This window comes from Chlorocebus sabaeus, chromosome 9 (genome assembly GCF_047675955.1).
Source record: "Chlorocebus sabaeus isolate Y175 chromosome 9, mChlSab1.0.hap1, whole genome shotgun sequence".
NCBI classification, from domain to species: domain Eukaryota; kingdom Metazoa; phylum Chordata; class Mammalia; order Primates; family Cercopithecidae; genus Chlorocebus; species Chlorocebus sabaeus.
In genome coordinates, this window is record NC_132912.1 from 99,356,486 (window position 1) to 99,382,123 (window position 25,638).

Consider the following 25,638-nt stretch of genomic DNA (forward strand, 5'->3'; position numbering starts at 1 on the left):
GACTCATTAGCTACCAGATGGTGAAGCGAGTGTCTCATAGGTCTCTGTATTTGGCAGGGTGCCTGCTGCTTGTTAAGTGTGGAATGAATGAGTGGTGTCACCAAATAGTTTCCTGAAACCAACCATTCCAACAAAACCTTCTAGAGCTCCATCACTGTACTGTTCTGCACACTGGGGACTCCCCGGAGCACACAGCAGACAAGTTTTTGCCCAAGTGGAACTTCTAGTAGGAGGGAGATGGGGTGTTGGACCATAACCTTGAGGACAGAAACCTAAGATGATTCCAGTCTGTGATATGTGAAAAGAGAGGACGCCAGGGAACAGGAAGTAAGTCGTGGAGGGCTACTCTGGAGAGAATGGCAGAGAAGGCCTCTGATGAGGAGATGCTACACTGAACTCTGAAGGATGAAAAGGGCTAGAAGGTGAAGATATGGGGAAAGGCAGGGGAATGGCAAGTGCACAGGCCCTGAGGGAGAAATGCTCTTGGCTTATTAGAGCAATAAAAAGGAGTCCAGGGACTGTGGCACAGGGTTTGGGGGAGAATGGAGGATGAGCTCAGGGGCCAGATCACATAGGGCCTTGTAGGCTGTGAGCAGGAATGTGATTTTACCCTGAGTGGGACAGGAGCCCCTGGAAGGCTTTCATCAAGGGCATAGCATTATCTGATTTTTAAATTTTTTAAACATCATTGGCTACGATGGGTTAACTATAGAGAGACAAGAGTGAATATGGGGAGATGACTGAGTGGCAACTCCCTTAGTCTAGGCACGAGATGATATGGCTTGGCTGCAGCAGTGCCATGGGAGATGGTTAGAAATGACCAGATTTAGGATGCGCTTTAGAAGCAGCACATCTGTGGACTGCTGATGGCTTGGATGAAGGAATGAGGTGATAGCAACCAGAGACAGAAAAAGAGAAGTGCCAGATGAATGGAAGGAGTGGTAGGTCCCACATACGCTTGAACGAGTAAGGAATACCATGTCCTAGGGTGGTCCAGGAAGGCGTTACTGAGAAGGGGCTGCCAGGGCTGGATCTTGCAGCCCAGTAGTTTTCATACAGGTGAGAAGGAAGAGGCATGGCATGAGCAAGGGGCCCATGGCAGGAAAGAATGTCCTGTTTGGAGACCAGGGTGTTACCAGTCCCATTAGGTTCATGGGAAGTCAGGCAGTTGATGGCAGCTGGAGAGAGACTGTGGAAGCTGTGCACAAACAGGGCTAGATTTTAACTTGGTTCTTCGTGTAATAGGGCTCCATCCATTCAAGATCTGAGTGCCTCTGAAAGCCTTCTCCTGCATGCTCCTTTTGCTATAAGGTTGGCCTAGGTTAATCACAGAGGCCCACTATGCCAGAGACTCTCTGTGGGAAGATGCATTGTGGGTAAATGCCAACTTCTTGTTCAGGGGTGGTGGTGCCACATGGCTGGCATGGAGGGTAGGCTTAAGGGGAGCGGGCCCAGTCCATAGTGTGCACCACTGGAATTTGTGGCCCTGCTATTGCACCGTGGGAGCCCTGCTACACCTGGGGCATGGGCTTCTGAAGCACTAAATGGTGTGGATGCAGATGACGCCATTGCTCACCAGAATCAGAAATAGACACTGTGTAAATGGGATTTTTCCTTTTTCTGCTTAAAAAACATACATCCTCCTAACTGCCAAGGGGAGAGTCAGGCCTGCAGAGGAAGTATCACCATCCTCTTTAAGTGAAAAGGTGGAAGGATGCAGAGTTGAATCCACTTATTTACTTCTGTGCATGTCTTATGTATCAGGTACCAGACTGTTTACAGAATAAATAAGATATAACCGTTGTGCAAAAGGTCTTTACAGTCTAGTGGGGGACCCAGATCTGTAAACAGTGTGACAAATGCTGGGCAAGTGCTCTGCCCATTCAGGCCACAGCCAAAAGGAGAGTCAAGGAAAACAGATGACAGCAATGTCCCATACAATGCAGCACCCTAGGAAGCCACATACCTGTCTGCTTTCCTGATTTTTGCTTCTCTCTTTGTCTTCGGGTGATGCTGTCTCTTAGCCGTTTAAGATTTTCCTGGAAAAAAATTGGTTTATTTTTATTTATTTATTATTTATTTATTTATTTATTTATTTTGAGACGGAGTCTCGCACAGTCGCCCAGGCTGGAGTGCAGTGGCACTAGCTCGGCTCACTGCAAGCTCCGCCTCCTGGGTTCACGCCATTCTCCTGCCTCAGCCTCCCGAGTAGCTGGGACTACAGGTGCCCGCCACCACGCAGGGCTATTTTTTGTATTTGTAGTAGAGATGCGGTTTCACCGTGTGTTAGCCAGGATGGTCTCTATCTCCTGACCTCATGATCTGCCTGCCTTGGCCTCCCAAAGTGCTGGGATTACAGGCGTGAGCCACCGTGCAGGCCGGTTTATTTTTTAAGTGTATAACAGAATGATACCCTCTGGGAATGAGAGTTTCTTTCCGATTGTATGCTGTTTGCAGGGTATATCACATTGCAGTCACATTTACAACATGCAAATGAGGCTCAGCACATTCACAGTCAGCCCCCAGAGAAATCCAAATACTCACAGAATCTGTGCCTGAAGAGATGCCATCTCTTCCAGAAGAAACTGTCTTTCCTCCCCTCTGGTTCCCAGCTCTGTTCTATACGGCCCCTCTCATGTATGCCTCTTAGCTCAGCTCACAAATACTCCACAGGTATTCCCGTCTCTGAGACTGTGTTCTCACATCACTCCCCTGACCTTCAGGGATGTTGGTTCCTCCTCTCCATGAGTCTGGATCAAGGCCCACTTTCTCCCTGATGCCTCCCAAGATGCTCCAGTCCTTAGTGACTGCCCATGCCAACCATCCAGCACTTGGGCTACGCTGTCTCATCGTGTGTGCGCACTCTTGTGCCTTGCCTCTTCAAGATACTGTGAGTTCTCCAAGGTCAAGAGACCAGGTCTTGTACCTTTCCATAATCCTGCCATCTGGTCCATTGTAGTCATTCAATAAATGTTGAATAGATTTATTCAATGTGAGGGTCAAGATTGTTGCTATTTTAGTCAATTAACAATAATCCCAAAGTTAAGTGCCTGAGCATTCTAGGGAAAATGTCCAGACAATCTGGCTGGAGCAGAAGGTTCATGTGGGGGAGTTGCAGGAGGCCAAACTGGAAAGGGGGGTTGATCTGCAGCTGCAGGCGAAGAGACTGAGCTGTGTCCAGGAGGCAGCAGGCAAACATTGAACATTGTGAGCCTGTCATGGCTTTAAGGTTCCAGTCAACTGGAGAAGAAGGAATGCAGGCCAGTAGACCTTTCTGGAGACTATGGAGTATGCCAGATGCAGGCAACAGAAGCTGACATGGGGATGTGGCTGGGGGAATGGAGAGACAGGAGCAGATGCAAGAGGACAAATGCCACAGAGCAGACCAAGCAGGACACGCCGCTGGCTGGGTGTGCAAAAGCACGGGAGAAGGCCAAAGAGACACTGAGGTCTGATCCCTGTCTCCAGGAGAAGACAATGTGATGAGCACAGAAAGGGTGTTGGGAAAGGAAAGCGGCTTTGAGGGATGGTTTGTCGTTAGACATGCTGCGAGTCTGGGACACCTCATGGGGACAAAGCCAACTGGTGGCTGGAAACGTGCAACCAGAGACACAGACTGCACAGAGAAGGAGCTGAAGGAAAGCTTCAGAGTCCACTTGTGAGAGGGCGACATGAAGGAGACAGAGCAGTGAACAGAGAGGCAGAGGAAAAGGAAGATAAGGCCTCCACCCAGAAATGTCTCCACACCACCAGCCCCTGGAGGGGAGATACTCAGGAAGTGCCCGGAGGCTATCAGGACCAAACAATGTGAGCCCCCATGGGCTGGGCTTCTGCCACACTGAATATGAACCCCAGTTGTCTGCTACACCCAAGAGTTCTGGGCCAGTTCATGGGAAAGGAAGAGGTCTCTTGGATATAAACACAGAAAGACACGGCACATGTATACCTATGTAACAAACCTGCACATTGTGCACATGGACCCTAGAACTTAAAGTATAACAACAACAACAACAAAAAATACTTGGAAAGGATTTACCTTTCTGCAACAATGGACTGGTACATACAAGTTGATGATAATGATAAGGCATGTAAATTATGTTCCCACTGGAAACCTGCCCTGTCCACCCCTTCTCATTTCCTTTAAACTTATCCTCAAACTACTTTAGCTGAGAAGCTTTTCAGCAGACTGAGTCAGTGGTGGCTTATACCTATTTATATTTGTATTAATTGCTTACAGATTATATCTCATATTAGCAATTACATTACACTACAAGAAAATGTAAAAAAAAAAAAAAAAAGTAAAAAAGAAAGACAGCTAACATTTATTATGTATTTACTATGTACCAGTTATGCTGCTTACAGTGGCTTATATCACCTAGACCTCTCGCTTCACATTTCAGAGTTGGAAAAACAGAGGCACAGCAAGGTCAAGATCATCCAGCCACAAATAGCAGAACAAAGATGTAAATTCAGGCTGCCAGCTCCAGAGCCCTGGCTGTTCTTAACTACTGTGCCACGTGGTTGCACAACTTGGCAAGGAGTAAAAAGACATTGTTTAGCCAGGGCCAGCCTCTTCTCAGCAGGACTGCAGCCTCCTGGGGGCTCCTGAGTAAGGAGCACCCGTGATTCCTGCATTCGGCTCTCCAGAGTGCCCTCCCACCCTTCAGGCCCCCAAAGGGAGGGAGGCATCTGGCAGAGCAGGTGCCCCTGTCTTAAGGAGCACTAAGAAGGCAGAAGGTATAGTGAAGGGAGCACAGACTCTGGGGTGAGAAAGGGGAGGTTTGAATCTTGACTGCCTCTTTGCCTCTCTGAGCCTCAGTTTTCTGTAGAACAGGAGGAATAATACCTATTTCATATGTGTGTATGAGAAGTGAAAGAGGTCAGGTCTATTTAATGTTGAACACAATGCCTAACATAGCACTGTCAGAGGTCAGCAAATGCTGCCTGATGACACGTTTCCCCACTCTTCACCACTAATCCTGTCCCAGAAGACAGGCTCCCGTCTCAGCCCTGGAGGGGTGCTGGTATGTCAGATAGCGTAAGAATAGAGATTAGAATACACACCACCAGGGTCTATGGCCGTACCACCCTGAACGTGCCCAACCCCATCTGATCTCTGAGGGTAGGCAGGGTCGGGCCTGGCTAGTACTTTGAAGGAAACAGCCTGGGGAGGTGGAGAGAGAAAGCAATAGCTCCAGTCCTGACTTGGCCCCTCACTAGGAAAGTTGCCTTGGATGTGTCCCTTAACCTCCTGAGCCCCATTTCCTCCTTTTTAATACAAAGGCATTGGTGGACTAAGAAGGAATTTCCTAATGTTGAGTTTGAGATTTTTTATTGTTTTAAATTATATATCGTATACACTTACGATACGGGTATGGAGTTATATATTCTCATAAAAGCTTCAAACTATTCAGGTAAAGCAAGAGTCTCCTCTGACATCCCAGTCATCCAATCCCAGTCTTCTCCCGAGAGGTGGCCCCTGGAATGGCCCCGAGGCAGCCATTTCCAGATCTTTGTCCTTGCATTTATATACATGTCCATAGAAATACAGAGTTTGTGTGTGGAGGTGTCTGAGTTGTTTTAATTTGGGTAGTTTTGCATCTGCAACTTGTTTTGTTCATTTAATCATATTTCTTGGTAGTTTTCCAAGTTCTCTTTGAGTGCTAAAGTGTGATAGTTATGAGGGTATTTGGCAGTAGGAATAGAGAGAGGGACTCTGAAAAGAAAAAAGCTGGAAAGCAGAAGCAGGGAGCCAAATGCAGAGAGACACAGCAGCAGAGTTAGTGTTTATAGTTGAGTCTTTGTTCCTGATCTCAAGCCTCATGGTACCTGGAAAAGCTATCCAGCTCTCAGCCAGGGAGCCATGTGGTTACAGACCGAGGTGACACTCATACACACTCGCTGGTTCACAATGAAACTCAATCGTTTGCAGGCACAGGTGTCATGTACAGCAATACACAAGACAGCCACGGCCCAGCCCTGCTCCACTGTCAAGTGGGGAAATAGAAATGAAACAAATTCCATACGAAGCTAGTTACCTGCTGGAAACGAAAGGACTCCGATCGTTTCTTCTGGTTGAGCTGCCACTCTTTGAAGTGGAGCACAGCCTCATCCACGTTGACAATGCCCAGCTTCACCTGCTCCTGGAGGGTTATAAGCTGCCGCTGGCCTGGTGTTTTCATCCCCGCAAAAGGGTCATATATACTTGACTGAGGCCTGTCCCTCCATGGTCTGACAGGCGGCCCTGGAAAGGATGGCAAAACTCAGCTTGACAGTTCCCCCGCTGGGGACCGCTCACCAGAGGCGTAGGGTTAATGAGGCTGGTCACAGGCTCAAGAGGACTCATCTCAAAAGAACAATCACAGGCCGGGCGCGGTGGCTCAAGCCTGAAATCCCAGCACTTTGGGAGGCCGAGACGGGCGAATCACGAGGTCAGGAGATCGAGACCATCCTGGCTAACACGGTGAAACCCTGTCTCTACTAAAAAATACAAAAAACTAGCCGGGCGACATGGCGGGCGCCTGTAGTCCCAGCTACTCGGGAGGCTGAGGCAGGAGAATGGTGTAAACCCAGGAGGCGGAGCTTGCAGTGAGCCGAGATCATGCCATTGCACTCCAGCCTGGGGGACAGAGCGAGACTCCGTCTCAAAAAAAAAAAAGAACAATCACTTGTGGCCAAGAAGGGGGAGATACAACATAGGGCAGAAGAATGCAGCTAATAATTCCAAAGCCTATCACACTAAAGCAGACAAGGCTGCAACATTTAAGGGAGGTGTGAAATCTGCTGACTCTCCCAAGTCTTAATTATTATTGCTATTATTTTTAACAGACTTCATTCATTTTATTTTTCTTGTATAAAAACCCAATGTTGTAACCACAGCTGGAACCTGAGTCTTCTGCTTAGAGACTCTGGTGTGGGTCTTGAGAGATGGTCAGTGAATTCCTGGCAGGGAAATTGGGTGAATACAGTCTCTTTCCAGAGGTCAGGGATCAAGTTGCTATCAGTCTTAGAGATGGCATCAAAGGTGGCCCAGGGTGGCAGTGCAGTCCCTGGCCAAGGTGTAGCAGCCATGAGCAGCAGCTTCTTGGGCACAGAGGCCAAGATAATGCTAGTGCCCCACACCAGCACAGAGCCAGTGGCCTGTCACGTTGCAAAAGCTGGCGTGGGGCTTGCTGATCTTGTTCCCCCTGTAGCCTGTCTGTGTAGGTCCAGTGGAGAGCTTGGCTGGGATGATGGCCCCCTTGGATGGTAGTGGCTAACCCCTTGGAGTACTTAATACCCAGACAACATGGCCACTGTAGTCCTCAAAGGCAACAAACACCTTGAATCTGGTGAAATGCCCAGCATGGGTCAACTTCTGTGTCAGCATAATCTTCAGAACCCCATTCTTGAGAGATGACCCCAGGAAAAGGTCAATGATCTTAGACACCTTGATGGGCAGAGAGAAGAGAGCTCTCCCAGGACTTGATCTTCATGTCTTTGGCCAGGTGGTCTAACTTAGTGATAAGTGTCCACTCCTTCTTCTCAGCCTTACTTCCATGAACTCCAGAGCCTTGGCCCCAGCCACAGCCACAACCTCGGCCTGAATGTCACTGCCAAAGCCTCCAGGGAGGCCATCACAGTCTCCCATTCCAGGACCCCCAGGCTCTTCCACTGCATCAGCATCATCCACCATTTGGTGTTTTCTTGAAGAAGCAGCCAAACCTTAATTATTGAGATGCCTTTAAACAAGCATTTCTCAACCTTGGCACTATTGACATTTTGGGCCAGGTAATTCCTTACTGTGTGGGTGCGTCCTGTGTAATGTAGGATGTTCAGCAGCATCCCTGGCCTCTACCCATTAAATGCTAGCAGCACCCGCTTCTTTAGTTGTGACAACCAAAAAGTTCCCTTATATTGCCATATGTTCTTTAGGGAGGGGGTACAAAATCACTTCCAATTGAGAACCACTGCTTTAGACTTAAATCCACACCCAGAAGAGAATATACTGGAAGAGTTTAGCCAGGATGCTTCTCTTAGCTCCACTCTCGTCCCTCACTGTCTCTAAGCAGCATGGGGCACAGTGATTGTGGACCCATGGGCATGAAATGCCCCAGGAGACTGGAACATTAGTGGAATCATGACCAGGCCCAACAGCATCAGGTATAAAGTAGGTGCTGGCTTCCAGTTGGCTACCCTTGGGTTGTTCCTCTGCCAACCTCTCTTCCACATTACAAATTCACAGTTCTCTGCTTTGGAGCTTCTAGGGAAATATGAAGCCAACCCTCATCTCTCTCCAGGCTGTGACTCCAGTTCTGTGGGGAATGAGCTATTCGCAGCGACCGTGGGGCCACTGAGGCAACTTGACATTTCACTCAATTCATATAAGGCTATTTGAATCTGAATTTCTCCAGCAGGACCCCATTTTGGTATTGTGATTCAGGGACATAACATGAAGAATAAAGAGAAATGGCTTCACCAGTGAGTACTGAAAAAGCCTCAAAGACGTTTATCTATCATTCTGCCCAACCACTCACTATCTGTCCACACACACCCACACATCCTTCTCCCAGGTCTGCCCTTTTCAAAGCTCTCTTTAATGGTGTTGGGAGACGCGGTGGAGGAAAAAACAAAATGCACAAGCCAACCAGTTCCAGTCTCCCACTACCAGAGCCCTTGTGGGATGCCTTCAAATGCTTACATGGTGTCATGGCTACTTTTCAAAAGAATCCTCAATGGGATAATACTGAGTGTTTCTGCTTAGCACAAGGAAATCAAGAAAAAAAAAAAGAGCACTTAGCTCCTCAAACTTCCTTTAAAACTGTTTAGAAAAATGAGACTTCCAAGTTGTTCCCCAATGGCAAGCAAAATACCTTTTAAATAAAAGTTGATTCGAAGTATAGTTTAGCTAGTATAGATAAGGTAAGTAAATAGCCCAGCAAGGCTGTATCATTAGGTAAAGACTGGGTGCTGGGCCACCTACTTTCATCCTGTCGGCATCAACCTCCATTTTTAGATTATACTTTTACGTGCTTTATGGACACTTTCCACTAATTAAGGTCCTTTGTATGACCAATTTGTACAACATTGTAGGGGACCCTGATCTCTTTCCCTCCCCCTTTACCATCAGTACAAGACTCAGACAGTGCCACCCTAAAGTATCCTTGGATCTCTCTATTGTATTTACTTATTTATTTAATTTTAGAGACAGGGTCTCACTATGTTGCCCAGGTTGGTCTCAAACCCCTGGCCTTGAGTGATTCACCCCCTTCAGCCTCCCAAAGTGCTGGGACTACAGGTGTGAGCCATGATGCCTGGCCTAGATCCCTCTATTTTTCAATGCCAAGGAGCTATTGTTACACTTGGAAATCACTGACCTATGAACACTTCAACCACACAAAAGTTCAGTTCATATAACATGTGGCTTACCTTTCCTGAGGCTCTCTGAGGAAACGTAGAAATTCCCAGGCCGCTCTTGACTTTTTTCTGCAAAAACTATGAGATAAACAATATTCTGATTACTGAAACATTATCAAAATCCAGTACAAAATAATAATAATAATGAATCCATACCTAGGACCACCATATGTGGTTCTGTAAATCAAAAGTGTAGAATGAGGCAATTAATGAGAAGGACTAGGAATTGTCAAGTAATGGCAGACTAAGCAGATACAATCTCAAACTAGAAAGACAAAGCTAGCCAGAGGACATGATCAGCATTTACAAGCTCATTGAAGGAAACGGTAATGGGAACACGAACATGTGCCTGGACCCCTGAGCACCTGAAGCTAGCCATGGAAAATGTGAGCCTTAAAATTTGAGAATAAAAGGAAGTACCACTTAAAATGCCAACTAGTGCCATAAGACAGAACTCTAAGCAGTAGAATAGTAAAATGTGTGCACAGCTCCAAAGAGATTCAGGGATCATCACACACCAGGTCCTATTATGGGGAGGGGGGAGGGGAGGGATAGCATTAGGAGATATACCTAATGTAAATGACGAGCTGATGGGTGCAGCACACCAACATGGCACATGTATACATATGTAACAAACCTGCACGTTGTGCACATGTACCCTAGAACTTAAAGGATAAAAAAAAAAAAAAGGTGAAGTCACTTAGGGACAGATTCATGAAGGTTAGGAGAGAAAGCTCGGGCATGACAAAGGCTCCCTTAATGGTAAGATGACATGGTGATTATGGCTCCCTGGGCTCTGAAAGAGGCTCTCTGAATCCAAATACTGACTCTGTGGCTTGTGAACCATATGATCTTGGACAAGTGGCTTGACCTCTTCCCGTCCCTGTTTCTTATCTGTAGAATGAGGATGATAATAGTTCTTACACTGGATTGTGATGAGGATTAAACAAGTTAATACATGGAAAGTGCTCAGAACAGTGCCTGGCCCATGTAAACATACTAAGTGTTAGCTTTTATTATCATTATTCATATCTAAACTTTGAGACTGTTGCCAATAATCAGCAATACCTTGGCATGTGCTAGTTAACCCAAGTGATGTCTCTACAATGCCTTGCAGTTTATAAAGTACTTCCTTCTGTATTATTTCACAATAAGGCTATGGCAGAGTATTAGTATATATTATTAGGACATGTATTAATCTATATGTGTATTATTACGATACCCATTTTATAGATGAGGAAACTAAAGCTAAAAAAAGGGTGAATGGGGACATGGTGGCTCACGCCCATAATCCCAGCATTTTTGGAGGTTGAGGCAGGAGGATTGTTTGAGCCCAGGAGTTCAAGACCAGCCTGGGCAACACAGCAAGACCCTGTCTCAAAAAAAAAAAAAAAACAAAGAAAGGTGAAATGACTTACCCAACATCCTATGCTGAACAGCTGGAAAATGCAAGAGCTGAGAGATGAACCCAGGTATTCTGGCCTCCAAGCCATTGCCCCTTTTGTCATCTCCTGCCTCTCTGCTTTCCTTTGCTTCTCCACAGTTTCCTAGCAAGTCCATCAGGGCTCTTGAGGAATCACCTGTGCCCCTGTCCAAACACATCCCTACAAGAAGCCATGCCATCAATACTGTTCCCTACTCCCTCAGCTATTTAGGAATTACCAGCATATATTTGCATGCTTCTTAGATTGAGTTCTCTCAGAAGCAGGACCCGAGACAAGGATTCAAATGCAAGTAGTCTATTTGAGAGGTGATGGAGGTGAGACGGGGAAGTGGATGATGCGATAAATGGTGGGTTAACAAGCAAGTTACACTGCAGGCAACCTAGGAATCACTAGAACGCAATGTAGAACACACAACTAAGAATTCTCCCACCAGAGCGGCAAGTAAGCTGGGGCACCGATCCATACCTCCTGTCAGGCACTGGTTGAGGGCAGCAATTCTGTGTGTTAATTCCCCAGTGCTTTCAACCTGTCCTGTAAGAGGGCAGAGAAGGCTCCAGGTGCCAGAGGAAGCCCTCAGGCTGAAAGACACTGGTGCTGACAGGTAGGGTCCAGCCAATGAGCACAGAAATGCAAAGGGCTAGGGGCACATGGGCAAGGAACCAACAGTGTCTGCTGCTCATGCCAAGGAGATGATACCCAAGGAGACTGTAGGCAGGAAGCACTGACAGCACCTGGTAGTTCGTAATATCTCACAACCGTATTCCTACCCAGTTCAGGGTTGCTGGATTTCGCAAAACAAAAATGTGTGTACTATTTGGGACATACACTAAAAACTCATTTGCCATTTATTTGAAATTCAAAGTTAACTAGGCATCCTGTATTTTATCTGGCAACCCCAACCCAACTACCTAGGGTTCTGGGTGAATGCTATCTTCCCCAATTTATAATTCCCTTTTGCCACACCTCCAACCACATGATGAGACCATTGAAAAATAGAATATAGTTCAGGAGCACAGATCTGGCAATTCTTTTTCTTTTTTCTTTTTCAGACAGGGTCTTGCTGTGTTGCCCAGGTTGGAGTGCAGTGGCTCAATCTCGGCTCACTGTAACTTACACCTCCCAGGCTCAAGCAATCCTTCCACTTTAGCCTCCTGAGCAGCTGGGACTACAGGTGCGTGCCACCACACCTGGCTAATTTTTTGTATTTTTTGTAGAGACAGAGTTTTGCCATGCTGCTCAGGCCAGTCTCGAACTCCTGGGATCAAGCAACCCACCTGACTCGGCCTCCCAAACTGCTGGGATTACAGGCATGAGCCACCTCTCCTCCTATTTCTAATAGGCTTATAGTACTTGTAACCATATTATTGCAACCAAGTCCAAAAAATAGTGAAACTAACAATGCTATCAGTATCTAACTAATGTCCTAGGGATAATTATGAAAAAGTCAAAACCTTAATTTTTAATAAATTAAAAGATGGACAGCCTACATAGTGTCTAAAAGCCAGGGCTGTGAAATCAGACTCCCTGAGTTCAAATTTTGGCTTTGCTATGCAATGGTTGAGTGACCTCTGTAAAACCTCTATTTTCTCATCTGTAAAATGACAATAATGGTCCTTACCTAATAGGTTATTGTAAAGATTAAATGGCATGTTCCAGATAGAGCATTCTTGATAGATTTCAATAAATGTTAGCAATTCAAAATTAATAATATCAGGAAAGGTTTCAGGAGATAAAAATATATCCGGGTTCTTGTTTACCTGCCTTTGCAACTGTACATAAATACTTCCAGGAAGGCTGGCACTCACTCTGGTCATTACTCCTATTCTAGCTTCAGAATCTGTCCCAAGATATGACCCCATCTCCTAGGGCTGGTTGAAGATCATTTAGAAGGGGATAGTCTCTGAGCAATGGTTCAGAAAACCAGGTCATCCAGGAAATCCCTGTTGAGAAGCTCCAAAGACCCAGCTGGACATCATTCCCTGTCACACTTGCCTTTACAAATGTAGGGTTCGTTGTCAGGCAGCTGGTGAGCACCAGAGGCAGTGGTCTCTGGTCTGGGCACTGGGACAGGGGGCCTGCTGGCCAGGTCCATGGAAAAGGCATCATCATCATCCACCACGTGATAAACATCTTCTTCCTGACCAAGATGGCACTGATCTCTCTCCAGATTGGTCATTCCCATGCTGTTGCCTAGAAACGCAGAGAAAGGTGACTGAAAGCAGTGGCCAAACAAACTGGTTGATCACCGGTCATAAAAGCTGAGTGAGGGACCCTACCTTGTATCCTCAGTGCTGCCCCCTGGCAAAGAACTTTCCCCAATATCACTTCCTGTATCATCTGCTCAGAACACCACACAAAGCAACTGAGAAAACACTCATGTTACCTTCATTGACACCCAGTGATGCAGTGAAAGGACAGGAGCACAGGGATTTATCATCTCTGTTTTACTGCTGGGATTCAGTTATTCATCCCATTAGAACTAGGAAAAGTCCTAGATAGGACTCACTGTCAAAGCCCTAGTTAGGAAAGGTGGGGCATTCACTGCCAACTGTCCAATGAAAGTGGTACTTCTTAAAAGGGATTAAAAACAGACTGCCCAGGACTCCCCTCTCAGGAAAACTTTTTGTTCCAGAGTTGGGGTCAGCACACATTTTTTTAAAGATCCAAATAGTAAATATTTCAAGGTTTGCAGGCCAAAAAGTCTGTTGCAGGGACTCAACTGCTCTTGTGACATGAAAGTAGCCATATACAATACTAAATAAATGGTCGTGTTGTGTTCCAATGAAACTTTATTTACAAGACAGGCAGATGGCCAGGCTGTGGTTTGTCAACCACTGCTTTAGAGTTTTTCCTTCCTCTTCACTGTGAAAACTACTTTTGTCCCCTTCTGAGTCCCCTCCTCTTAGCACTCTGCTTTCTATATCTACTTCATCAACAGACTGCACCATACATTGTAAACAACTGGACAGGGTTAAAGAATTACCCATGCAATTTAACATCCTCCACCTTTGAAACCTTCAGTAATAATAATAACAATAATAAATCTTCATTAACTGCTTATTATGTGCATGGTGGTGCTCTGACACCTTAATGCATAATAACTCATTTAATTATCACAACATTTATCTCATTTTACAATGGAGGAAACTGAGTCCCAGAGGAGCTGAGTAACTTGCCTGAGGTTTTCCAGCTAACTGGATGGGAACATTGAGAATAGATCAGAGTTCATGTTCCTAACCACTATACAACACAGCCTCAACTTAGTATCTTTGTTTATATTCGCCTCCTTCACCAGCGAGTAAAGGCTCCTTGAAGGCATTCATCATATCTTATTTTTCTTTGTATCTCCAGCTCCAACATCCAGAACAGTGTTTTGCACATAGTAAGCACTCAATACATTTTGGCCAAATAAAAACAACATATGCATTTTAAAAGAGGTCTTGCTAGAGGCAACTTGTTTACCTAAACAAGTGGCTCCACTGGTTGGAACTCCTGGCCCACCTCTAAAGGGCTGATGGGGGAGCTCACGGTAGAGGGGTCAGGGGAGGCAGAGTGCCTCTATTCACATCGCATGCCATGTATGCCGCAGCCCATTCCTTGAGGGGAGCAACCCTTATAAAGAACCAGACAACGTCTTGAATTTGTTTCTCTTTCACTCTTTTGGCTTCCCTGTTCATGGCTATGACTTACCTTCTAAAAACTTGCGGATCATAGAGTCCTTAGTGGCCTGAGAGAAACCATCTCCGGGGATTGGGTTAGATGTACTGGCCTGAAGCATTTCAACATCTAGATGGAAAAGCAGACTAAGATTTATATATTGTTCTCCTCCACAGGCAAGGAGGTTTTTACAGATGGAACTACGAGGTTTGGCAACTCTCTTAAGAGATTCAAGCATTCATCCATCTATCCATCCCTCCATCCATCCACCTACTCAAGAAGGACACCTAGTAAGTGTGGGGCATGAAAGAGAGCAACGTGCACAACCCTCAGGCTCTTTCTTGCACCACAGGTCTCAAAGGGTAAAGATATGCTCATTTGCATTTGAAAGAATAGGTTCAATTTTGAAATACTACATCGTCACATTGTTTATTACAGAAAAAATGGAAGCAGGAATAACAGGGAATAAACTGTGTTTTTTATATATATATATATCAGGGTCCCAGGCTGGAGTGCAGTGGCCATTCACAGATACAACCACAGCACACTGCAGCCTCGAACTCCTGGCCTCAAGTCATCCTCCCACCTCAGCCTCCCAAGTAGCTAGGATTACAGACATGTACCACCATGCCTGGTTTACAAATTGTGGTCTATTCAAACAATGGAACATTATGTAACAATTAAAAATAATGTACTGAAGCTATTTCTATCAACATAGTTACTTTTCAAAAACATAATGTTGAGTGAAAAAGTTACAGACAGGTATTATGGTATGATATTGTTTATATAAGGTTCTAAGGCCTATAAAAATATAGTACAAATGGTTTGTGATGTCATAAATATGCAGTAAACACATAAATGTGCTGGGAATGATGAATAATGAATTTTTGGAAGTGGTTACTCTATGGAGAGGGAGAGAGGATCACTGGATTCCGGAGGGGGTTGACAGAGGACTATAACTGGAACCATATTATTTAATTAAAAAAAAAATCTGAGACAAAAAAAAAGGAATAAAAAGGAAATACATATTCTTGAAGATTCTGATGAAACTGAAGATTCAGAATCTTCAAAAAATACAATATTTTAGATAATTGATATGCTACCCAAAGGGGGCAAAATAAGATTCTATTTTTGTATTTGCTTATATATGTAAAAAAGAAACTCTGGGCCAGGCATGGTGGCTCACACTTTTAATCCCAACACTTTGGAAGACCAAGGCTGAAGGATCACTTGAGCCTAGGCGTTCGAGTCCAACCTACGCAACACAGTGAGACCCCATTGCTACAGAAAAAGAAAAAGAAAAAAATTAGCAAGGCATAGTGGCACCTGCCTGTGGTCCCAGCCACTTGGGATGCAGAACCGGGAGGATTACTTAAGCCAAGGAGGTCAAGGCAGCAGTGAACTGTGATCATGCCACTGCACTCCAGCCTAGGCAACAGAGCAAGACCCTGTCTCAGTAACAACAACAACAACAAAAAAAAAAAAAAAAAAAAAAAAAAGAAGAAGAAGAAGAGGAAAGAAAAAAAGAAAAGAAAAGAAACCCTGGAAGGAGATATAAGACATTAATATCAGTGGTTTTCTAGGAACTGAGAAGATGGGGATAAATAATACAGAAAGATATTCCACTGTTCATCTTCTTATATTTTAGCTTTTCAGCCCATTCAAAAAAATAAAGAACTGCAGTCTTCTGACATGTTTGTGTTACCTTATTAACCAAAAAACATACAAACATAAAACAACCTCCTTATTTCTACTTCTTCAGTTTATGTCTCCTGGCATAGTAGACGCATTACATAAATATAATGTACCTTGATGTCTTCCAGTTCAGGGCACTACAATTCCAAATGAGGAACCAATAAATGAATCCCACCCGCCTGCTCTTGTCACCACTGAATTCCGTAACAGACTAGAAAGATTAGGGTAATTGTACTAATCCTGAAGCATACCTAGAGATGCATTCATTATTTTAAACATGTTCTGATAAGAACTCACACCTAATGCATTCTTTAAAAATTCAAGACCAGAAATATTCTACTTACATGAGACTTTCAGTTTAATTTGCTTAATTGTGTTTCATGGAGTATTTTCCTCATGGAGTTAGAAAATGGAGGCTGGGCACAGGATATCACACCTGTAATCCCAGCACTTTAGAAGGCTGAGGTGGGAAGATCGTTGAGCCCAGGAGTTCAAGACCAGCCTGGGCAACAGAGTAAGACCCTGTCTCTCCAAAAAAAAAAAAAAAAAAAGCCGGGCTTGGTGGCTCACACCTGTAATCCCAGCACTTTGGGAGGCCGAGGCAGGCAGATCACAAGGTCAGGAGATCGAGACCATCCTGACTAACACGGTGAAACCCCGTCTCTACTAACAATACAAAAAATTAGCTGGGCGTGTTGGCGGGTGCCTGTAGTCCCAGTTACTCAGGAGGCTGAGGCAGGAGAATGGTGTGAACCCAGGGGGCGGAGCTTGCAGTAAGCCAAGATCGCGCCACTGCACTCCAACCTGGGCGACAGAGCAAGACTCCGTCTCAAAAAAAAAAAAAAAAAATTGGCTGCGCATGGTGGTGCAGACCTATAGTCCCATCTATTCAGGAGGCTCAGGTGGGAGAATTGCTTGAGCCCAAGAGATCTGGCTGCAGTGAGCTAGGATCATGCCACTGCACTGCAGCCTGGGTGACACAGTGAAACCCTGTCTCAAAATAATAAAAAGAAAAGAAAAGAAAAGAAAAATGGGAAGGAACACATATTCTACAGGTGTGTGCCCTGCTAAGAGCAGGACCCTCCTCTACCTGACCAAGACTCTGTATTGCCTTCCTTCTTCTCAATTCTTACCCCTATCTCCACTCCCACCTGCCTGACCCTGACCCCAGTTAATTTTTGAAACTCCAGTTTGAAACTCATCATTAACCCAACAATGAAGCACCAAGGAACTTACCCCCAAGGGAAGACATGCTTGGGTCAGACACCCGTAAAGATAAGGGGAGGGAGAAACTCCACAGACCTGTGATCCAGCTTTATACTGTCCAATGCTGAACCCTCTAGAAAACTATACCTGTCTCAGGCCCCAGCATCTCCAGGAACCTTCTCCAGTGTATAGCAACCTCAGGACCATTTTAATCACTAATCACCAAATCTCCCAGGCTGATAATATCAGAGTGCAAACCTCACACACACAATCTGTCAACCCTGTTGACAGAGTGGTAAAAGCCTCATGCAATGGTCCAGCTATTTTCACTAACAATGTTCAATTTGAGAGAGTTGATTTGCATATCAGAGATGTAGGTGTGAAACTGAAGGAGCTATAAAGAGAATTTAGGGAAATAAAATGTGGAAGAAAATAGTAGAAGCAAGAGCAGTCCTGGCTGGTCCTGGCATGCTCATATATATGGATGCAGGCTTCCACTCTGGGTACTATAACCCCTTTCCTAATGTGCTCATTTTGGGAGAAGTTAAAGAAATAACTTAAAAGAGAAAAGAACAAGCCAAGTACGGTGGCTCATGCCTATAATCCCAGCAATTTGGGAGGCCAAGGCAGGTGGATTGCTTGAGGTCAGGAGTTCGAGACCAGCCTGGCCAACATGGCAAAACGCCATCTCTACTAAAATACAAAAATTAGCTGGGCGTGGTGGCACATGCCTGTACTCCCAGCTACTCAGGAGGCTGAGGCAGGAGAATAGCTTGAACCCAGGAGGCATAGGTTGCAGTGAGCCAGGATTACACTACTACACTCCAGCCTGGGTGACAGAGCAAGACTCCGTCTCAAAAAACAAACAAACAGAAAAAAAAAAAAAAAAAAAGAGAAAAGAAAAAAGAAAAGAACAGAAAAAAATGTGCACCTGTAATAAGACTTAAGAATATCATGACTCCTTCCACCAAGAAGGACATCATTTCTATAGCATTCTTGCCAAAAATTCATAACCTCAGCCCAATTATAGAAAACATCAGACAAATTCAAACTGAAGGGCATTATACAAAATAACTGATCAGTGCTCTTCAAAAGTATCGAGACAAGGAAAGACTGAGGAACTGTTGCAAGCTGAAGGAGACTGAGAAGAAATAACTAAATGCATTATAAGATCCTAGAAAGGATCCCAGAACAGAAAAAGAGTATCAGTGGCACAACTAGAGAAATGTGAACAAGGTCTATAATTTAGTTAGAAGTATTGTGCCAATGTAATTTCCTGGCTTTGGTAATTGTACTATGGTTATGTAAGATGTTAGTATTAAGGGAGCCTGAGTGAAAGGTATGCAAGAACTCTGATGTTTTTGCAACTTTTCTCGCTAAAAGTAGTTCAAAATAAATTTTTTTTACAAAAAGGAGAGGAGGGACCACTATAGCAAAACTAAATAACCATAGCTCCTGGGAATGACCCCATGATCGTCCTTCCTGTCTGCTTACACTATCAACTAAGTACCTTCCAAAGACACTGTGGAGCACATGTGTGTGGATGCAATGATCAAGGTGGTGCGAAATGAATCACTTGTGAAAAACAAATATTTTTACTTTATAGTCACACCTTAACTGGTGGTTAAGATCATGATTTTGGAAGCAACAATGTAGGTGGTTAAATGTCAGCTCTGTGACTTGGTAGAGTTCTTCGGCCTCCTTGAGCCTCCCTGAGAGTGTCTCAGGATGATGAGAAGCATGGGCATTAGGATCGAAATGCATAGGTTCCAATTGTGTTTTTCCCACTTCTGGCTGTATTGACTACACACCCACCAGTCCAACACCAACCAGTCTTTTTAGGTTCAATCAAACATTCAGACTCACAAGATGACCCTGGGACATGCTTGGCACCAGTTCACTCAGAAAGATATAGGACACAAACTAGCAGGGCAATGACGAGAGCTGGTCTTCCTTTGAGCCAGTCCTTGCACCTGACCAGCAGCTCAGATGCAAAGAGACAAGATCCATAGCAGGCCATGCTGGTGAAAAACCTCATGTCCTACAAGAGCAATTTCTCTCACAGCAACTCCAGAGGCATAGCTTCCAGGGTCTGCATGAGAGATATGCCAGAGTCAATGCCCTCAGGAAAGCCCAAAGAATGGTGTCCCTTTGAAGTATTTCTAGTTCCTGTACAGATCCTCCCAGTTTCAGATGCAATTTACCAATCAGAAGCCATTTTTATTGTAGGCAATGTTGCCTGGAAACATAGTTGACATTGGCTCTTATCAGGTTACCGGGGTAACAAAGCTAGGAAGTCAACTGAAGGTCAAAATCTTATGCAGAAACGGAAATGATAGCTATTATATTTTCTCTTTGCCCATAATTATCTTGGGCCAAGTTTTAAAAATCCTCTAAGCTTCTCTCTCTTCTTGTCTGTAAAATGGTGATAATAATAGTATGTATCTCACAGGTTTGTCGTGAGTATTAGGAGCTTGCCAACTGCTTAGCACAGTATCTAGCACACAGGAAGTGCTAAAGAATTGCTAGCTACTATTATTACTATTACTATTATTTTTATTATTAAATTCTATACCCAGGCTAATGTCCTAAACAGAGAAAATTCAAAAAAGAGGATTCAATTTACACTTCTTTCAACAGGACCTTTATTTGTCTGAACCCAAGTTTTCTGTCTTCAAAGTAATGAATGCTTATGAGTTCATTGTAATATTTGAATTTCCACACATATTCTCAAATACTTCATTATTATATTTAGCCTAGTAAAAACTATGCCTACTCAATATATTTATATTTGAATATACCTAAAGCACGGGAGGAATCTTCAGACAACAAACATCAATTCTTTACAATAGAGTTATTTATGGAAATCTGACTCACAGACAACAGACAAGGCTGGCCAGGTGCATTTTCTTTATCATGGCTTCTGGACACTAAGTACTGGCTTGACAGAGCCAGCAGGCTTCTTCCCTCCTTGGTGAAGGGTCTGCCACTGCGGTCCAGACCAGACTTGGAGCTCCCATGCCCATTTGCCTGACACTTCCCTGACACTTCCCTGACACCTATCACACTCTTTATTAGCGGCCCAGCAGTGAACACCAAGGGGCAATTCCTGCAGCTCTTTCACCCCTGCTGGCACCACTCCATGCCACCAGGACCATAGGGAGAGGCTAACCTTCAGGACAGAGCCTAAAGCCAGAGGATCCAAGGCATGGCTGGAAGAACATGATGGGGGCAAAGGTGCAGGGAGGAGAGAGAGGGTGGTCTGCAGACACAGGGAAGACCCAAAGTCAGAAGTAAAGGCACAGACGAGGGCTAGAGTCAACTGAACAGACTGCATGCAGGGGACAAACTTAAGTCAGAGAAAGGCAGCAGCGGAAACCAGGGAATTAATAGAGACCCAGGAGCTGGCCACTGAGCAACCAGTGCAGGTCGGCATCATGATCAGAAGCATGGACTTGGATATCCTGGAGACCTGGGTTCAAGCCCTGGTTCTGACTCTTCCTAGCTCTGTGTCCTTGGGCAGTCACCTGACATCGCTAAGTTTCTATATCTCCATCTGTAAAGTGAGGATAAGTAACAGTACCTACCTCATATGATGATCATTCGGGCCAAAGGAGACAATGCTTATAAAATGCTTACTAATAGTGCCTGGCATTAAATTTTCATTGTTACCATTATTATTATATTGAGGCAACTTAGTTGGCATATCAGTTTTCTATGGCTGCTATGACAAATTACCATTTAAAACAACATAAATTTGTTATCTTATAGTTCTGTGGCTCAGAAGTCTGAAATAGGTCTCACTGGGTCAAAGTCAAGGTTTTGTCAGGGCTGCATTCCTTTCTGGAAGCTATAGAGGAGGATCTGTCTCCTTGTCCTTTCCCAACTCTAGAGGCCACCTGCATTCCTTAGCACTAGGCCGTCTTCTGCCATCTTCAAGCCCAGCAATGTCCGGCAGAAAGCTTAGCTGAACTGGTCCTCTCCTTGATGCCCTCTGTCTGGTCTGTTTTCTGACACCCTCTTCCACTTTTAAGGACCTTTTTGATTATATTGGGCTCACCAAGGTGATCCAGGATATTCTCCATATCTTGAAGTCAGCTGATTAGCAACCTTGATGCTGTCTGCAATCTTAATTCTCCTTTGCCATGTAACTTAGCATATTTACAGATTCAGGGGAATTATTCTGCCTCCCAAGATAGGCCCAAGTATCAGGCAAAATCATTCTGCCATGAATTTCCTTCCCATACTGGGTCAGTGAAGGGAAGAGAGGACAGGAATTAGGGCACACTCCAGTGAGTCCATCACGTTTATACACAAACTAGGCAGCCTTGCTCTGATGTAGACATTATTCAGTCTCTAGATGTGCACTGCCTTAAGTGAAGTTACCTAAAAATGGTTTTTCCATTTATATTATAAAGAAAATGATATATATATATTTTTTGAGACGGAGTCTTGCCCTGTCAGCCAGGCTGGAGGGCAGTGGTGCGATCTCGGCTCACTGCAAGCTCCGCCTCTCGGGTTCACGCCATTCTCCTGCCTCAGCTTCCTGAGTAGCTGGGACTACAGGCGCCCACCACCACGCCTGGCTAATTTTTTGTATTTCTAGATTAGAGACGGGGGTTCACTGTGTTAGCCAGGATGGTCTCGATCTCCTGACGTCGTGATCCGCCCGCCTCGGCCTCCCAAAGTGCTGGGATTACAGGTGTGAGCCACTGTGTCCGGACAAGAAAATGATTTTTTAAAATCTTTAGTTGAACATAAATATCTTTGTAGACCAGGAACAGCAGTTACCATACAGGGGCCTCCATGTCCCTATTCCATTTTCATGGCAAGCATCACTAACCAATCATAGCATTCTTTCTGTCCTTCTCAACACAGCAACCAGGCACCCAATACTGGCCAACTGGGGCCAGTATTTATTAAAAGTGTGGTAGCTCATGCCTGTAATCCCAGCACTTTGGGAGGCCGATGGGGGTGGAACGCAAGGTCAGCAGTTCGAGACCAACCTGGCCAACATGGTAAAACTCCATCTCTACTAAAAATACAAAAAAAAAAAAAAAAAAAAAAAAAAAAAAAAAATTAGCCAGCCGTGGTGGTGTGCACCTGTAATCTCAGCTATCGAGAGGCTGAGGCAGGAAAACTGCTTGAACCCAGGAGGCGGAGGTTGCAGTGAGCCAAGATTGCACCACTGCACTCCAGTCTGGGTGACAGAGCAAGACTCCATAAAATTTAAAAAAATAAAATAAATTATAAAAGAAAAAAATACTGGCCAACTGGCATTGGCATGTGAAATTATTTTTAAAATGCTCTTTTCCACACCTAATTAGGCACTAAGTCCTGATAGTAGCAGATGTTACCTTTGTAATACCACATTTTTAAAAAGGTACCTGGTTGTCTGGGGTTAATGAGTGATAAAACCCTCTCTGGCTCTAAATATGACAACTCCACATATACACACAACCTGGACATACAGTGAACTACACAGAATATTCTGTAAGTGAAGGGAGTCTGTTTCTAGACAAAGAGCATTTTGGGAGGGAAATCAGAACAAATCCCTGCATTCCTGGATGTTCAGGGTTTGTACTTCAGATCCTAAGCACTTATACTTCATGACTTGCAAATTAAAAATAAACCAAAATGCACTGAAACCTACTGGTCTGAGGAGAAAGTGCAAAGTTCTTTTATTTCAGCAAAGAAAAACAACAACAATGACAAGGAGTCTCTGGGGCCACAGCCTCCTACTGGAAAAGCCAGCTATAGAGTCACACTGCACTGTATTTAAGGAGTCAGTCAGAAAGAACCCACTCCTGGAATGCAAGAAGCTTGAACAGATGAGAGAACACCCAAGCAGGCACTTAATTAAAGAGTGAATCAAGGGCAATAGTGAATTCTCAAAGACACCCATATGATACTCCTCGTGGGACACAGACCACTTAGCTGCAGTGGAAACTCCACCCAGATTATATGCTGTTAATTTAACAGAAAGCCAAGTGAGTATATAATACAGTGAAAGGTCAGCTACTGAAAGACTATTCTTCTAGAAGGCTTTCAAACCCTGAAAGGAGGCCAAAAGAATTTTTTTTTCCCCAGCAAGAAACTTTTGTGGCTAAAAAGAGAGCCTTAGAGCAAGGAGCATTATAGTCAAACATTTGAAGATAACCTGGAACCTAATGGGTCAGTTTGCCTCCAGGTAGAATGGATTGACTGACCATGCCAATAAAAAAGTCCAGCTTTTCTGTACGCTACAGAAGTAATGGGATGGAAGAAAGAGGGAGAGGGAGAGATGGGAGAGATATGCAATCTCACACACACACACACACACACACACACACACACACACACACTCTGTGATAGTTAATTTATTTTATTTTTTGAGACAAGGTCCCACTCTGTCACCCAGGCTAGAGTGCAGTGGTACAATCATGGCCCACTGCAGCCTCAACTTCCCAGGTGATCCTCCCACCTGAGCCTCCTAACTACAGGCACGCACCACCATGTCTGGATAATTTTTAAAAAAAAAAAATTTTTTTTAATGGGTTTTCGCCATAGTGCCCAGGCTGATCTTGAACTCCTATACTCAAGCTATCTGCCCACTTTGGCCTCCCAAAGTGCTGAGATTACAGGCATGAGCCACCATGCCTGGCCTGTGATGGTCAATTTTAGGTGCCAACTTGACTGTATTAGGGAATACCTAGAGTGAGGGTGTTTCCAAAAGAGAAGCATGTGAGTAGAAAAGATACACCCTCAATGTAGGCGGGCATCATCTCATCAGCTCAGGGTCCTAATGGAGCAAAAACAGACAAAAGGTGAACTGGTCTCTCCCCAGGGGCTGGCATACACTGCCATACACTCTTCTTCTCTGGGTTGGACCTCAGAACTCCAGGCTGTCCACCCTTTGGACTACAGGACATACGCTAGCTGCTCTCCCCTCAGGTTCTCAGGCTTTCAAACTGAGACTGAGAGTTACACAATCAGCTTCCTGGTCTGAGGCCTTTGGGCTATGTACTTTGGACTCCTGAGTTGATGCGGAACAAGTTAAGACTTTTGGGGCAATTGGAAATGAATGAATATATTTGGCATGTGAGAAGGACACGAATTTTGGAGGCTAGTAGCAGAGTGCTGATTTGAATGTGTGCCCCAAAATTTCATGTGTTGCAAACTTAATCCCTCCATCCTCATGAATGGATTAATGTTGCTATCGTGAGAGTGGGTTTGTTATCACAGGAGTAGCTTTGTTATGAAAGCAAGACCCCTCTGGCTCTCCTACTCTTGTCCTTTTGCCATGTGAATACTTTCCACAATGTTATGATGCACAAGATGCCAGAACCATGCTCTTGGACTTCCCAGCCTCCATAATCGTTAGCTAAATAAACTTATTTTCTTTACAAATTACCCAGTTCATGGTGTTCTGTTATAACAACAGAAAACAGACTAAGACACACACACACACACACACACACACACACACACACACACACGAGAATAGCAGTGTAAAGTTAGAGGGCTAATGAGTGATGGCTGACATTGGCAATGAAGAAAGGACTGAGGATAAATAGTTTAGGAGAAGCTGCAAACAAGTTCTGTGGTTTTCTTATGCAGACAAATGCCTCAATACAGTACCCCCGGCAAGCACAAAGACCCTCTGCCATGCAGGAGTGAGTCTATGGGATGCATTTGTGGTGCTGTGCAGTGAGTCCATGTGGTAGCCCACCTGAACGCAGCCCCACCTGCATTCTCAAAGCAGTGTCCTTTTCCTCCATGGCACTGTCACAGTTTGTGGTTATATATTCAGTTATGTGGTGTTTTTGTTTAACATCCAGCTCTCTCACTAGAATGTAAGCTTTGAAAGGCAAGTTTCATGCCAGCTTGTTTAATGACTCATCATCACCTAGCACAGCGTGATTTAAACACGAGAGGTTTGATAAATATTTGTTGAATGGATGAATGAACAAACTAATAAAGGAAAAACAAACGAACACATGAATATGAAGGCATCTGGGCTTTGTGAAGGAATCTGGGCATTTCCCAAGCTGAGAAAAGAGAAAGGCAATTTAGGCAGAAGGAAGAATCAAATGCATGGGTACATGAAAGAAAAGGCAGCTTGTAGTGACCAATGGAGTTACTGCCACCCTGAGATGTCCCACACTCGGGACACCTAACAGATGTCTCAGTACCACCTATCAGGCAGGTGAGGTCTTTGCACTGGAATACTGACACACTATTCCACCCACAAAGTCGA

At 44.6% G+C, this 25,638-nt stretch overlaps 1 protein-coding gene across 1 annotated transcript in view; it reads right to left on the minus strand.

Moving 5' to 3' along the window:
• The window catches only part of PIK3AP1 (phosphoinositide-3-kinase adaptor protein 1), a 127,916-nt gene that overhangs the window by 21,083 nt on the left and 81,195 nt on the right, over positions 1-25,638 (minus strand). Inside the window, exons 9-13 of the mRNA XM_007963708.3 lie at positions 14,532-14,627; positions 12,834-13,031; positions 9,409-9,474; positions 6,039-6,244; positions 1,967-2,039 (exon numbers count right to left, since the gene is read on the minus strand). Coding sequence (XP_007961899.1) covers positions 1,967-2,039; positions 6,039-6,244; positions 9,409-9,474; positions 12,834-13,031; positions 14,532-14,627 — 639 coding nt within the window. The remainder of the gene's footprint in view (positions 1-1,966; positions 2,040-6,038; positions 6,245-9,408; positions 9,475-12,833; positions 13,032-14,531; positions 14,628-25,638) is intronic.